The sequence below is a fragment of the Watersipora subatra genome, chromosome 4, assembly GCF_963576615.1.
Source record: "Watersipora subatra chromosome 4, tzWatSuba1.1, whole genome shotgun sequence".
Taxonomy (NCBI): Eukaryota; Metazoa; Bryozoa; class Gymnolaemata; order Cheilostomatida; family Watersiporidae; genus Watersipora; species Watersipora subatra.
This window is the reverse complement of record NC_088711.1, coordinates 63,066,419-63,083,713: the sequence shown is the minus strand read 5'-3', so window position 1 is coordinate 63,083,713 and position 17,295 is coordinate 63,066,419. Positions and strand designations below refer to the sequence as shown.

Genomic DNA, 17,295 nt, shown 5'->3' with positions numbered 1-17,295 from the left:
GTATGGAGTTTGAACAATAATGTTGTATAATTTTGATCAAATACCAGGCTTTATCAGCTCATCTTTTTCAAGATGAGCAAATGAAAAGAAAGATTCGAGATCGTGTCCAAATATCGTCAAGAACAGCTGCAGTGCTATATAATTATATTCAAAGCGTTCGATTTTAGAACTACATGTAGATTTTCTAAAAAGTGTGCATCTAAAGTCTTTATTCCAAAAATCAGAGCATTTGTTAACAGGTTTTTTAAAACAGATGACTTGTAAGAACAGCTCATTTCTACAGATAATTTTTTTTTATAAATTTCCAATTTGTGTTAAGGAAGAATCTGTTGTTTGAGCACTCCACAAGATGATAAAAACAGGCTGAATGGTTTAATTCTGTGATCACCCCTTGAAAATTAATGTGGGATGTATAAACACAGATGTTTATAAACACCTGTGTTTATAAACACCTCGTGGTATTTGCGGAATCTGCTTCAACCTTGCGGTATAATCAGCTGCCATGTTGGGTATCAAAATGATGTAGTGTGGCGACTAGATGAGAGAAATGTATAATGGTAGCGAACATAGGCGATTTTGACTCATAATGAAATGACATTTTGCTGACAAAATGACCTCTTTACGTCACGGCTTGGAGCTTGCATTGCAAATGTTGTTGCAAAAACTAGTTTTTTATTCTTTTAACATTGAATCATTGCTGAGAAACAAAATACTGTATCTTGATTCTATTATTACGAATATGTAATTTTAAAATTCTGCCGGTTAACCTTCAAGTGACTTTTTGTAGGAATAACAGGCCTAAATTGCGCTATGATAACTCTGTTACAAAGTATGAGTGTTTTATATTTCTTGCTGGTCTATATCTATTTAAACTTTCATTCAGTGGTCTTATAAAATTGAAGAAAATTATTTTTTTCATAAGACATGCCTATTAACAGAAGAGTAGCAGTGCTACTGGGACAAGAGCTGAGAAAAATGGGATGACAAAAAGAAGGCAAAGTAAAAAGGTTTTTCAATCTATTCACCATTTACATATTGGAAAATATTTGACATTTTATTCTTTCAATTTTATTCATGTTCTCATTTTGAGAAAGGATCTATACTATGAAAACATATTGAACCATATTCTAAAATTTACATTCTAAAGTACCCACTCTTTTAGATGAGAGGATGAGGTTTCTCGATGAAATATATTAGAATGTGAAATAATCCAGTTATATATTTAATACAGTCCTTTAAGTTTACTTCCAACACTAGATCATTAACATTATGAACCAAGTATTATTCAAAGGTATTTAAATGAGCGACTTTTAGTTACATGTAGATGAGACTATCGGAAACAATGTTGAAAAAAAAATGTACTAATAGGCATGGACCACTCCAAAACATCCTTTCTTGTTGGATGAAAAACTTTTCAGAAACCTTTCAAGCTGCTCCTATAAACTGCCTATAAAATGCCTAATGTTGGTGAAAAGACAAATCGTACCATGACCACACAAACAACAGGTTGATGCACTAACGTAACAATATGATGTACTGGAGGTTTAACCATTATAGGTCATAAAGCATATAATCAAGCCAATACTATAATTTAGGTTTATGTTTTAGATATATCTCGCTCAAAAGGAAATTTCTACTACTAAACTAACGCTTCTGGCAAAGCATTAACAAGTTAAACAGTTTATAAAATGTAACAATATGCCAACAATTAGACAATTTGAACTTTTAAATAGTTAAACTTTTAAGTTTATACTCCATGTATAATCAGTTCAGAAACGAAGTGTACAAATCAAATTACGCCAACAAAGATATACTAAGCTGTACAGTTTATAAACGGTGAATAAATCGCTTCCTACTTTAAGTATATACCCTATAAAAAAACTTGGTAATGTAGTTATCAAAACAGCTGAAAACAACAATTACTGTAAGTGACAACTTAGCGGCTGATACCAACACCGGTTTTACTAACAGGCACGCGCTACCATAGGCTGTATTCGAGTGAGACTGAAGAAGATTATGGACATCAAACATTGTAAAAATATCCACTTTTAAAACTCATGAAATGCGTCATTTATAACCGGTTATCATGCAGATTAAACGTGTCAACTAGGTGGGGCTCCAAAATACGCACACGAAAGCTTAATGACGAACATTACTGACAAAAGAAGAAAACGTGAACTGTAGAAAGTGGGTTTAGTCAAAATACTCAGTCTTTATACTGTACGTATAAAATCGGGTTTACGCATCGAATCTTCGATAATTCTTGAAAAAGCATTTTAGATCGCTACTAAGCCCTTTATGGGTTCAAGACGCTTTTATTCAAACCGTGTTACAATACACTTGTCCGTCTGCAAAAACACTGTTTCGCTTTCACATCTGTAAAAGCCAATGCTTATTTTTAGCGACTGCCTATAAGTGATCAATGAAGGCGAGTTATAGAATAAGCAAATTAGCCAGCCGCCATAAGGAGCTCTGGAGTGCGTACAAATGCAAGTCCAAACTTATTGAAACTAAAAATGAATTCAACTTCGTATGTCAAGATGCTCCTTCACGCAGCAAAGTATCCGCATTGCTCTGTAAATGGCTTGTTTGTTCGCAAAAAATCTAAAAAAGAAGACGAAAGCTCTCGAACTCCTATGCAAGCAAAAAATTGTATACCTCTTTTTCACGGCAATCTAACACTTCTACCCATGCTCGAGTTGGCACTTACGGAGGTAATTCGCTTCTTTTGTATAATAGAACTAATATGATTATTCGTAAAGTATCATACAAAGTCTTGATTAACCGAGCTCTATGTTTTTTTGCTGGGAATGCATTCCCTTTTAGTTGTACGTCTATAAATTGGTTTAGGTTGACAGTTTTTCTAATTACCGCTAGTATGTATAATTTCTGTCTGCAGGTAGAAGCTTACTGTGAAGAAGAAGGTTTAACTGTGTGTGGCTACTATCATATACACAGTGACATCAATAATACTTTGTGAGTTTTTTCCTTTTTATCTACTCTTCGTTTGGTGTCTTGACATAATCCTATGTTCTTGTATTTACCTTTGATAAGCTCGTTATATGTGGTATTTAAAGAATTTACTCACTTGAACACCGCACTTACATCATTGATTAGTAACTACTATATTATCACTTTATTCAGACAATGCTTCTATGATTGATTGATTAATCAAAGGCAAACCGCCTTATTTTGTAATGGCTGTCAAGAGTTGAGCGTTCAATTTATAGAACTTAACCCAGATCTTTAGTGCAAGTCTAACTATGCTATTTTTCAGATGCTATTGTAGCAATAGAATTTTTATTCTCATAAACCCAAACCTAATACACAAGTAGCAAAATTCTAGAATAGATCAAAGATAATCACTAGCAGCAAAAGATAAGTGCTATAAAATATATATATCTTACGCCAATGGCCGTGTCTGCTCTTAGGCTTAGTCTTTTACGTCTACAAGGTGTCAATGTCAAAAGAGAACTATAAATGTTCTCTTTCATAGGCATTTTATTAGCCTGAGGGTATATGTATAAGTGTTCAGGGTTGTGTCTTTACGTTACTGAGGTCGGTCATTTAGGGGGCACTGTCTTTGGGTACGTGATCGGAAATTCACCAGATTAATGAGATGGTATATGCAGATTATTTTGTCAATGTCCGGTGTTAGCTGGGAGGAGAATGAATTTCAGTTTCTCTGATATGCGATTAGCTCATCTACTGTGGTTGATTCGTCTCAATTTTGAGTTTCTAATTAACTTTTTGCTGCTTTTTAATTATTGGACTTTAGATGCCTTCAGGTGTCTTGTTGCTGGCATGGCTTGCTATCTGTACGTCCCGTTGTGTGTATCGTATGTCTATCTTCTGGTCTCACTCCATTCTTCGTTGGTGTCTCAATATCTCCAAGCAACGGCATAATGCTTGTATATCCAGTGGTCTGGCTCCATTTCCTGTTGGTATCGAGTTTTAGTGAAATATAACAAGCTTGAACGTTTATTAACAGACCGGACATCTTTACACACAAACTAATGGAGAAGCTGGATGAAAACTATGGTAATGTCTGCCTTGTAATCGTCGATAACCGCAAGATAAATAACGAGGAGGACGAAGTGCCATATTCAACATATAACTACGTGGATGGAAGGCTTGTACCTACATCTAGGTCGGTGTTTTTTGATTTGTTTACAAGTGGTGTTTGAGTTGCTTAACCTTCTGTAGTCATTCTAGAGATAAATTTAGACGATGAAGTTCATGATTTGCTATTTTGCTTTTCAACAAGAATTTTTCAATGTTCTATATAGGTTTCGCTAATTCAAGGAACCTAACCAAATCTTTTTGCTACATTAGTTCAGATAGAGTTAGCTACTAAATTGATATGTATTTAAACAAACACTAATTTCGTGAGCTGAAATGTAGCACATAGGGTAATCAACTTGACTTTTATCGTGTTAAGACAATATATGGAAAAAGCAGTTTCATTCGTAAGTGAACTCATTGTTGTTGATTTTTACAGTAATGTTGCGTTTTTACTAGCACTTGCAGTTCAATATCCTTTATGGCAAGTGTATGTGCTATTATTTATGCAAATTAGATATACCGTAGTTTAAAAAATGCTACAAAAGGCTGTTTGCATTGATATATTTGGTGTAAGACTATTATTCAGCTTCCTGAATGTAGCTTCTGTGATTGTGATATTTTCTCTTGAAGCTCTTCTAGAATATTCTTTTGCCAGATAGTAATGCCTACTGCCTGCAACTAATGCCTGGTTCAGACCAATGTCGTGCGGGGGAGGTGCTGCCCCTGCTATGCATGCTAATGCAGTTGGGTGATCTATGTGAACCGTGATAGTTATGAAATCGCAGGATGACGCAATTAAATCCTGCACACACTCCACAAGAGCATTGCACTACCCAGTCATTTGAGAGCTCAGCACTTCCATGCCATACATACGACGTTGGTCTGAACCAGGCATAACTGCTTGTTATGCCTGCCTTCGTCGATTTACCTCTAGCTTCTCACTGTAGCTAGCTTCTGGCTATGAATAGATTATTTTTTAGTGTCTTCATGGATACTGAAGCCGCTGAACGAGCTGGGAAGGCAATTCAAGATGGTCTGTATCGAGATCTAGTTGACTTTGATAACCATCTAGATAATATCAGCTTGGATTGGAGGAATGAACATCTGGACAAATGAACAATGTCCCTGTCGCTACAGCGATTTCTTGTCGCAAAAATCCTTGATTTTCTTCGAGTCAGTCAATAGCTAGTCAGTTAGCGGCCATTTCTTTATGGTACTACTTTCTTGGATATTTCACCTAAATTTTTGTGATTTATAATTTGCTCTGTGATTTTAATATTAGATAAGGTATACTGGATTGTAGATAAACTGAATGGTTCGGTGATATAGTTATAGGATGCGCCGGAACAAAACAATGGCTCGCATCTTACCCATTTGTCAACACTTTTAATGTATATATATATTATACAGTATGAAGACAGTCATCACTATTAATATAAAAAATATATGTATAACATCTAGGTGCTTAACAGCAAAAGGATGAGATTATTCTTCTTAAAATGAATGTCATGTAAAAACCTATTGTATTGGACAATGGTGTAACTATAGCAACATGATTACAATGATGACATCGCTGGATAGCATCATCCATGGATTGTTACTTTAGCAATGTACATGTAATTAAAAAGTATAACCACGCAACTATACCAAAAAAGGTATGACAATGGAAGAACAGGCAACTAAAGCCTACCAGATATACATAGACAATTTATCTGCACTAGGATAGATCGATGAGGTAACAGAAGTAGCGTGGACTTACATAAAATACTATTTCATAGTTCATCTCAACAATCTCACTCCGCAAACTACGACACGTCGGAACACCCGTAATAAGAAGTACTTTGAATATCTTCTTTTTAATCTTGTATTATTTAAAAACAGACAACTCTTAAAATAAATATCTATCTGGTGAGGATTGTTATTAATACCAAAACGATGGCTGAAATAGTGTATGTAACGGCTGGACCTTTTACCAGTTTGGGGTCGATGGAGCTCGTAGAAGCCTTAGCATCATGAGACATGCAAAAAATATTGGGTGCGTGCATATAGTTTCTTGGCCGCTCCAGCTACGCCTTGTAACTACACCATAGAGTATAAACTACACAGTAACAAACATATACTGCATAGATTATGCAACAAGTTGGAGAGGGAGAGAGAAATCTTCTAGAGGCCCATCTCAATTGGATTTTCCAAAAGCCTTTTCACTACGGAGAGAAACTGGACAGCTTGATCAGCCTCTATCGCCCTGCCATCATATGTCAGCGAAAAGTTTAAAACAGGAACAATGCTGCCTTCGTGTAATGATGCCTGTTCACAGCCGACACTTAATATCGTTGCTTGTGGAGGGTCGATGACAGCAGTGAACTCCTTTACCCCGTACATTCCTAGATTCGATACTCTACAATAACGAATGACATTTAGTAACAAAGGAAACAGTATCTGTTGGATAATCTGGGATAGCCCACCGTCAGGTTTATTCGTTGACTTTCAGGTCCAGCATCTTGCCGGGTTACGTGCATTGGGGACTGTATCTCTATTATCATGGCTAATAATCCATAAAATATTTACATACGGATTTTTTCTTTTCTTTATTATCACTAATTTCAGATTGCTTATGATCGATGTGAAACAAAACATTAAACATGAAAGAAAAGTTCATGGGACTAAATGTAGATTAGAGTACACAACTAAAGTAGAAATTGCTACAACTTAGCTATTCATTGGTTCTATGTTTAACAAAAGGATAAATTTGAGACAGTGAACTGGAGGGAAAAATTGCATTGAATACTTGGTTGCAACACATTGAAGTCCAACCTTGTATACTGAAGTAAGTCCAATGATCCTAGACAGTAATAAAAGTTTCAAATTTGAATCACTTCATTCGCTATACGCTTTCAATGCAATTCCAAATTTTCAAGTCTATTGGACAATTCTTGAGCTATCACCGAAATACCGAGAGCACTTGAATGAAAAATGTCTGCCGCCAGAGCATTCGTAGCCTGTCTTGACAAACTGTTGTTTTAGCGGAGTTGTCCCCCGTTGAGCGGGCGAGCAACACAACAGCTTGTCACAAGACGTACTGCGCCTGATGCATCAGCTGCACTTCTAGGGAGTTGTTCTCTTCCGTCTATGCGGCTTGGTTGCGATGTTATGTCGGTCGCTCCATTGGTAATCATAACGAATTTTGCGCAAAAATGTATGTAGAAAAAAAGAAGATTACATGTATAACGTTTAACTAGCGACCAGTCTCTGCGGTAAACTTTAGTAGAACTTGAGAACTTAGGCAACAACAGCGACTAAACATGTCGTTATTTGTGCGCTCAGTCAGTTTTATTTCTGTATTTTTGTATCAGTCAGTTTTATTTGTTCTTATGGATTTTATTTTCAATTTATTTTATTCTTAAGTTCTACTAAAGTTAACAACAAAGACTGGTCGCTGGTTAACAGTTGTAACTTTATTTTTTTCTACATACATTTTGCGCGAAATTCGTTATGATTACCAATGGAGCGACCGAAATAACATCGCAACCAAGCCGCATAGACAGAAGAGAACAACTCCCTATAAGTGCAGCTGATGCATCAGGTGCAGTACGTCTTGTGACAAGCTGTTGTGTTGCTCGCCCGCTCAACAGGGGACAACTCCGCAAAAACAATGGTTTGTCAAGACAGGCTACGAATGTTCTGGCGACAGACATTTTTCATTCAAGTGCTCTCGGTATTTCGGTGATAGCTCAAGAATTGTCCAATAGACTTGAAAATTTGGAATTGCATTGAAAGCGTATAGCGAATGAAGTGACTCAAATTTTGTAATTTTACATAAACTGCAAAAAAAATAAAGGGCAAATGGGAAACCGCGTAGGTAGGGTAGGATCAGATCAAAAAACATATCCCAAATTATCCCAAGCATCAGCGTTAATTAATCCAATCAGCAAACTGATTTCCAACAAATAAGGTTGAACCTACGAACAACTTCACTACTTATATCCATGTAAATACCATGGTTGGTTAAAGACAACCTATTCTGCTATGAAGAGTGTTAAACCAAAAGATCATATTTATCTTATCATGCTGCATTACCATCCATGGTTTCATCCAAAATGAGACTTACGTAAGGGAACCACTTGACATCTTGCTAGACTGAAGGGTGCCATCCTCAGCATGTAATCCTAGTTCCTGAAATAGATTGTTAAAATTGCAGGCACCACTACGGTAATTAGGTCACAATGTCCAAGAAGTGGTCTTTGATTCACATACCTTTGTAATGCGTGATATCTCCTCTAGTGATTTAGTATTAGCCTCTGGTACTACTGGCATTAACAACCCTGAATCAGTAGCCATAGCTACTGATATGTCCACTGAATTTAGAGCTATGATCTCGCCTTCAATCCAAGAGCAGTTGATGTTTGGCATTCGCTAGAAGAATAAAAAGTGCAAAAGCCTACAACTTGAATACAATGTTGTCGAAGAGCTGAGCAAATAATTTTAAATGTCACATTTGGCTGTCAGAATAAACAATGAAACAATGGAATTTAACAACAAAAAATTGATTATTTTGAAAAATCTAAACATAATATAAATAAAGCAGAATAAAATTCATTAAATCAAAAACTCTGATGACTGAACCATAACGCATAACAAAACTATCATAATATCTTTAACTGCTGAAGGTTTGCATTCAATTACTTGACAATGATGGTTACACAACCCTGTTGTGAGAGCTAAGGTAGCCTGCCTTGACAAGCTGTTGTTTTTGCGTAGTTGTCCCCCCGTCGAGCGGCGAGCAACAACAGCTTGTCACAAGACGTACTGCACCTGATGCATCAGCTGCACTTATAGGGAGTTGTTCTCTTCCGTCTACCCGGCTTGGCCGCGATGTTATGTTGGCCGCTCCATTGGTAATCATAACGGATTTCACACAAAAATTTATGTAAAAAAAAACAAGATTACAACGTTCAACTAAAGACCAGTTTCTGTCATAAACTTTAGTAGAACTTAAGAATAAAATAAACTCAAAATAAAATCCATAAGAGCAAATAAAACTGACTGATACAAAAATAGAAATAAAACTGACTGAGCGCACAAATAACGACATGTTTAGTCGCTGTTGTTGCCTAAGTTCTCAAATCCTAATAACGTTTACTGCAGAGAGGGGTCGCCAGTTAAACGTTCTTATCTTAATTTTTCTACATAAATTTTTGCGTGAAATCCGTTATGATTACCAATGGAGCGACCGGAATAACATCGCAGCCGAGCCGCGTAGACGAAAGAGAACAACTCCTTATAAGTGCAGCTGATGCATCAGGTGCAGTACGTCTTGTGACAAGCTGTTGTTGCTCGCCGCTCGACGGAGGGGACAACTACGCAAAAACAACAGCTTGTCAAGACAGGCTAGAGCTAAGGCTAACAATTACTGTTTCTTCCCACTCAAAAGGGTATTATAACTCCAAATTCTATTTCATCATGACAATCAGTTTTTCACTTCAAATAAGGATAGACCTACAAAGCATAGTTTGATTCACATGCTATTAACAATAGCTGCAAGTTAACGAACATCATGTTTTCATAGACACTTAGAAAGATACAGGCATGGAATGGCAGACAAGCTGAGTGGCTAACATTCACTGTACATGTATGAATATCAGCCGGCTACGAAAAACGATCACTTTACTCCTAATGTTATGTAGCTTCTACGGATCAGGGTTAGAAATTTCCACACCTCTAAATTAGAGATGCTGTTGAGCAACCCGCAGCCACATGACTATGGCAGATTGTATCATCAGAAACTTCAGTTAAAAATGCAGCCAAGGTAACCAAAGCTCACAAACTTGCAACTAAATGGCTGTGGTCATGTTTAACCTGGTTCTGCCAGATGCAACTGAAGCTCAAATTTGACATGGGTAATAGCAATATACACTCTATTTCTTTACAGACGGTCGGTCGCCTCTTATGTACTTCAAAACACCATAAATAGATTCGTGCGATCAGAGGGCACCGAATGTCTAAATCAACATTTTTTTTAGCTTGTATCTGACTCAAGCTAAGTGGCTGTGTTATGGTCATTACAATCTTAGGTTGCTCTGGCTGTTGGTGATGAGATAAAAAAGACAGGTTAACATCGATATGACGGCTTATTCGATCAATTTTAATAGATTCTCACAATAATAAACTCTGTCTAGTTCCTTCCATGGTTTATTCTACATTTCTAAAATTTAGAATTTCAGTGAGTTGTATAGAGTTACTTGAAAACAAAAATTAATCACAAAAATTACGGTAATTTCAGTACCGCAATGTCTGTGATTATCAAACACCTGCCCAGCAGTGATAATTATAGAATGAGTACCTGTAAAGCTGTGGCACATGCCTTGATTATGAAGTCATTGATAGACACTTGGATTCCATGTTCTGCTAATGACTGCTGCAGATCCTTCAGTTTGACCATCAGACATTCAGTAGAGGCATAGAGATGTGGAACATTGAGCTGCAAAACAAGCTCATCCAAACTATTCTAGTAATAAAACAACTATATAACTATGATAGCAATAGGAATTGCCTGTCCCTTATTTACAGAGTACAATGCAATCAAATGATTGAGCCATGCTCCCTGATTGGCCAAAGCCTCATTGATATACCCTAGGACACTTATATTTCGCTAGCATTCAGTTTTGTGAGTAGCATACAGAGTAAAATTTCGTTGCAACTTAATTTCGCGGCTCTGATTAGTGCGAAAATATAGTGATGTGAAAATAAATCCGATGAAACAAACATAATTAGATTTCTTAGGCTCAGTTCACTAGTAAGAAAATTTTTTTCCAATTTGGGACTAGTTTGTATTTGTGAACCGCAGGTAGAAATGTGTGGACGAGATCGATAATGCAATTTGATCGCTTGCTACTATTTGTTTCTTGGACTATCAATGACATCTAGGTCCTTGCCGCCGTGACTGATGTGATACCAATATTAGATCTCAAGTATTTATAGCATGCGGTGGCCATGGCTCCAGGTTGTTATTGTTTTTGGTTGGTAATAAAATTCATCGCTACAATAATTATTATACAATTTTATGACTTTCCCTACCAGACTTTCATTCTCATCAGTTACAAATTGAGTGACTAAACTAATATCATCATCTTCCTCATTTGTCTTGGCTTTTCCAAAAAAACTTGTTATCTTAATTTGCTTTGCCATGCTGCTCAGTCAGTGTATTAGCTATAATGAGTTTAGCAGAAATTGCCCAATGAGCCCAAACACACACGAAAATTACCTGCATTTCTAATACTAGAAATTCCACTGTCATACAGCCCACGACCAAAGTAATACTGGAAAAAAGAAAGGGTACTGTTGGTTGTTGAAAGAGTAGTTCTCAGCAGGAATTGACAGAGTATAATGTAAATGAGACTTGTTTGAGATGATATAAAATAAATTTGAGGGAGCACGACTCTAAAAAGGCGACGACGTAATGTTCTGGGAGGTTGTATGTCCATGGTAGTTGTCAAGTAGTTTTGAAATGAAATTCAAAAGGTCAATTATGCACAACAAAAGGTTGTATAAAAATCAGACCTAATCTACTACTATCTCAAGCTTATGTTTTACAATAATAAAATAAATATTAATTCAAGCTGTAGACCTAAACTACTGTACGTAATTTAAATAACAACAGCAATAATGAAATATGTTTATTAGATCTCTGAAATGCAATATTAAAAGTAAAATATATTGTAATATACAGTTTGAAAATTGGTTGTGTTGAATGTAGAACGGTTCTGACAGCGATATGTAACAGAAATAAATATTAATAAAATAAATATTTAACTATCTCAAACTTATGTTTTACAATAATAAAATGAATATTAATTCAAGCTGTAGACCTAAACTACTGTATGTTATTTAACTAACAACAGCAATAATGATGTATGTTTATTATATCTCTTATTATATTGAAATGCAATATTAAAAGTAAAATGGCAAGCTGCCGTGTAATATACAATTTGAAAGTTGGTTGTTGGTTAAAATAAATATTAATTCAAGCTGTAGACCTTAACTACTGTAAGCAAGTAAACTAACAACAGCAATAATGAAATATGTTTATTATATCTCTGAAATGCAATATTAAAAGTAAAATATATTGTAATATACAGTTTGACAGTTGGTTGTGAATGTAGAACGGTTTTGACAGCGATATGTAACAGAAACAAATATTAATAAAATCAATATTTAACTATCTCAAACTTATGTTTTACAATAATAAAATAAATATTAATTCAAGCTGTAGACCTAACCTACTGTACGTAATTTAACTAACAACAACCATAATGAAATATCTTTATTATATCTCTGAAATGCAATATTAAAAGATAAACGGCAAGCTGATGTGTAATATACAGTTTGAAAGTTGGTTGTGTTGTGAATGTAGAATGGTTTTGACAGCGATATGTAACAGAAAGCAAGCGTTGGCATTTACGCGTCTGGAAATTTTATGCAAACTAGAGTGAAATAAAGAAATATTCTTGTCATAAAAGGGCGTTGTAGTAACGCCCTATCTTGTAGATAAGATGTAAAGAAATCTGGCTGATGTTCTAGATAATTTGAAAAACCTTCGGTAATTGGACAAAAACGTAGGCTGATAAACTGTGTACGACATTTTAGCCAATACTACAATTGTAGAGCCAATAGAAAACCAATGCACAATTTTGTTTACATTTCAAAACGTCCTAGCTAACAATATCAAGAAGAATATCCAAACTTATAATTAAATATCGTAATCTCATAATAATCGTTAGAAAAAAATATCATCGTCATTTCCTTTACTGAAATGATTTCAGTACTCCTACGCTAATTACAGAAACCTTCAACAATGCTATAGACGGGTGAAATGTGCATGTTATTTTTCGTGAAATGCGCACGACTTTATCATTCTATTCTCTGTCGCTCGGCGTTTCAATTTCCGGTCTTAACTTTTATTAAACCGAGCTTTTCTAGCATTTTGTGGCAATTTTTGTCCAAATTAATCTGTCTATTTGTGTATAATCCGATCAGATGGGTTAGTTTTAGGAATTCGCGGTAACCTTTCAAAGGCTTGGTAACATATATAAATAGGTTTATATGCGTTTTGTATCATTATTATATTTAAACGACTCTACTGAAAAATAGTTAAATTTGTTGATAGGGTTTCGTTGCAAGGGTTTGGTGATGGCTGTTAACGGATAATTTTTCGGGAGTTGTGTGCACATGTGCATTTATCATAAATCTCCCAATCAATCGCTTCGCTCTTGTTTGGTCGTGGGATGACGATTTTATTGTGGATATCAATGAACAAAGCTATTCAATTTCGCGTTTTTGCTCATTCGTTATGATAGTTTAGTTTCGCTCATGAAATTTTCGCGAGAGGATGACTCCGCGAAAACGCGAAAGTTAGATGACGCGAATACATAAGTGTTCTAGGGTATTATAAAACCTTTATTTGACCGACACTATGAGAGAATCGTTGAAAAATAAAGCGTCACCCTCTATTTGAACACCACCTTGAAAACCTTTGATCTTATTGAACCCATAATATCAAGTTAAGTAATCAGGAGAAAAGTGTCTACAAAATTGTATTAATAATGAATCGTGTACATCAATAACAATCAATTCTCTCGTCATCCAACTCCAAAGCCTTTAGCTTTTTCATTACAACTTTGAAAGCAACACCATGGAAATAATTAATAACTGTCTCAGGCTAATAGTAGCCCTTGTTTAACGTGGTCTGGGTATGTCAAAGTACAAGTATATAAAAACAGTTTAAATTCATGATGGTAGATGAAAGAATAGTTTTAGACTACAGGTTACATTTAGCGAGCAAAACTTTTACGTGTTGCATTTGTGCTAAATGCAACGCATGAAAGTTTTGCTCTGCTAAAAAATTGTTTCGATGCTAATATCGACTAGTTCAGCAGTGCAGAAAAAGAGTTGAGGTCAGAAAACATCGTGGATGGCATTGGACGATCAGAAAATGTTCATTCCATCAAAAGCAACATAGCTATCCGAGCGAACGATGCATATATTTTTGTTTAAAAAATGTTAATTTTTTGTTTCTGCATGTAGTATAAGTATGGTTCGTTTATGTCACTTGTCCATAAACATGTATTTGTAGCATTTGATAGATTATCCTTATATAACCTATACATTTGCAGATTTATAGCATATTATCTGATAACATCATTACGGTAATCTGATCGTACAATCGGTCGACACTCATAACTCCTCTTCTATTGTGCATAAAAAGCTAGTTTTGGCTGCAAACTGTAGCAAACATAACGATAAGTGCAATGAGCTTTTATGTAACATTGGTAAATACATTGTATAGTTATAAAATAAAAATGTAATCAAATTTAAAATGAACTAAAAATTGAAAGATCCAACAAATTGCAAAGCAGGACACAGGCTATGATATCATCGCAAGATAATTGCAAGCAATATATATCACCTTATAGAGATATTTCTCAGTTTCTTAATGCATATTTATTAAGAGATCTTGGACATGTAGGAGGTAAGTTAGCAGATTTATTGTATCCAAAAGGTTTAATATCGCTCCACCGAGAAGAGAGCAGAATATAGGCGGACATTCGCTTGACTCATAAAAGTACTAAATTTATTTTTCCAAAATTCTGACGAGCCATTTGAAAAATACACCGCCAGCCGCTATTTGAACGCCACCTCCAATTGACCGCCACCATAGAGGGGAGGTTGAAAATAGAGCGCAATGGCATTCAATTAAGAGGTTTTATGGTACATATAAAAGAACTTGTAGATTGTTATAAATATTAGCCAGAAAACAAACTAGTAACTGCAATTTTAATGCTGCATCCTCAACAACTTTGGCAAATCTTCATGACCTGGACAAAACCAAATGGTAAAAAGTACAGCATCAACATTATACTAGGTGATTGGCCAAATGAGGGTCCGAATGAGAGTTTATACCTACCAGCTATATTTCTGCATTCATCATTTGCACAAGTTAGTTGTCAGCTGAAACAATCTGATAGATGAATAGCCAATCAATGCTGTCGTCTGTTCTATTTACAGAATCGGATCAAAAGCCAAGCGGTTTTGTCTTTGTCATCTTTAGGGCATCAGACAAGGGTCTACATTACTTAAATCTTCCTGAAATCTTACAGAACAATTTAGCTGTGTATACAATACCTTAGATTGAGAAACCCGTTGCGCTATAGCTTTTCTCATAGAAGTGATTTCTGAGTCTATGTATTCGATATCATCTAGGACAAGAGGAGGAGCCGTAGGAGAGGAAATACTTTTTGTAACGACATCTGCCACAGCCAGGTCTTTCTTAACCACATCTGTTGTAACTTGACGAGCCAATGCCTGAAATGGCTTAGGTTCCAGTTTGTTGTCCGCTATGTGCTGCAGAACATCTCTATAACAGAATTTCATTCGCGGGCTTAGCTAGCTTGCCCAAAAGTACTATCCTAAGACTCAAAGAACATATATACTAACCCTTTAAGTAGTCTGTGATGAGGGCCTGATGCAGTCACTGAGGCCGGGTCAATGTCATACAGTGTGAGCAGCAGACGAACAGAAGGTCCTACTGACCTACAATTATGACATCAACTTTATTGGTTACATCCATATGATAAATTATTTACACTTTTTTACTTCTATGTCCTATGCAGACTGTAAGCAAAAGAAGTTACTCTTGCAATGCCGACCAGCTAGTGAGGAGTTTAGTAATTAGACCATTTGCAGCCTAAACCAGGGTGTGCTACACAATGCTCGAGAAAGTAGTAACAAAATCTACGTATATTATTAAAAATTGTAAGAGCTTGAAGCTCCAAGTATTCTTGGCCGATTCTTATGTTAAGACCGTTATAAAAAAAACCTTTACTGATTCTAATTAGTCTCTATATTAGTCTAATATATTAAGTAAAAATGTTAACAGCAAAAACCTTTCGATGTATACATCGGCCTGCAACATGCAAATTTCCAAAACACATTAAAAATTGATTAATGAATTTGATTGCATCAACATCTCAAAGCTACTCATGCAGGGCGTAGGACATTTAACCAGGCTTTCTGAATCACACTTAATCCATGGCTTACCCACCTAGAAATTTCGCTTTTTAATTTTAATGCCGAAGTGCTATAATGCGTTGCACAGTTATCGTCAATGAGTGAATTTTGCAAAATTCTAAACCGACGTGGACACCGCTGATAAAAGGTCAAATTAGATTTTAAAACTGTTACGAACGCCCTAGCATTTGCCATCGTAAAATAAGTGCTCAAAATCTTAGTATTGCCCAAGACATCTGCAGCCTAGGTTCTAACTCGGCAATCGCCAGCGAAACTGATGATGTCGTCAATATTACGGTTAGTTTTATGAAACCAACGTGAAATCTGCTAAACCTCTGAATACTGATTGGTGGTCTGTGAGCCGGCTTCATCGAGCATTTTTGCTGTTCTAGAAAAGACAACTTCGTTAAAAACTAAACTATACAACAATAAGTTAATAACCCACCGGTCGTTGATCCCTTCGAGCCAGTTTGCCATGAGTAGACAACGCTCAACTAGAGTTTAAACTATTGAGCGATGAACAATCCGCGCAGCACCAGTCCAATCATATACATGAAATATATAATATAAAAAATACTTAGCTGTTAGTGAATCTTTAGTAAATTACTTGTTTCTAACAGATATATATGTGCTCTCATCAGAGAATAACTTGAGAATCTAATACAAAAAAGCTGAGTGTCAAAGTCAAGCGTGGCATCTACCAAGGTGACTCCTTATCATTACTGCTTTTTTGCATACGCCTAAACCCTCTAAGTAATATTATGGATGGTACCCAATATAAATACCAGTTTGAGAGTGGCACTAAAACTGACTAACTCTTCTACATTAATAACATCAAGCTGTATGCAAAGAAGGAAAAGGACATTGATTTGCTGGTACACCTTACTCAAGACAATAGCAAGGACATTAGAATCGATGCCGAAAAATATGAAAGGCTAATCTACAAAAAGGCTACACTATGCATACAAGTGGCCTGCATGTGCTAACTCGTACCATCAAGAACTTAAAAGTATATAAAAATACTTGTAAATTATGCAAAGCAGCATCAACCATGAAACCGTAATGCATTATAAGGCCATTACCAAATACAAGAAATACAAGAATACAAGAAAGGTCATCAACCGGTCTTTTTAAACCAGCTCATTGCCAGAAACCAGGTTGAGTGAA

General features: G+C 35.8%; 2 protein-coding genes across 2 annotated transcripts; one reads left to right on the top strand and one right to left on the bottom strand.

Annotated features, from left to right (window-relative positions):
- Positions 1-2,441: 2,441 nt before the first annotated feature.
- LOC137393346 (ER membrane protein complex subunit 8-like) lies at positions 2,442-5,542 on the top strand. The gene is made up of 4 exons (XM_068079854.1): positions 2,442-2,714; positions 2,900-2,976; positions 3,992-4,150; positions 5,046-5,542. Exons 1-4 carry the CDS (start codon positions 2,517-2,519, stop codon positions 5,179-5,181), a joined length of 570 nt encoding a protein of 189 aa, XP_067935955.1. The 5' UTR covers positions 2,442-2,516; the 3' UTR covers positions 5,182-5,542.
- Positions 5,543-5,682: 140 nt separating this feature from the next.
- Positions 5,683-16,329, bottom strand: LOC137393345 (pyruvate dehydrogenase protein X component-like). Its single transcript, XM_068079853.1, has 7 exons — positions 16,163-16,329; positions 15,556-15,651; positions 15,244-15,475; positions 10,406-10,543; positions 8,320-8,478; positions 8,174-8,238; positions 5,683-6,463 (listed from the first exon to the last, which is right to left on the bottom strand). Exons 1-7 carry the CDS (start codon positions 16,321-16,323, stop codon positions 6,229-6,231), a joined length of 1,086 nt encoding a protein of 361 aa, XP_067935954.1. The 5' UTR covers positions 16,324-16,329; the 3' UTR covers positions 5,683-6,228.
- Between the last annotated feature and the right edge of the window lie 966 nt (positions 16,330-17,295).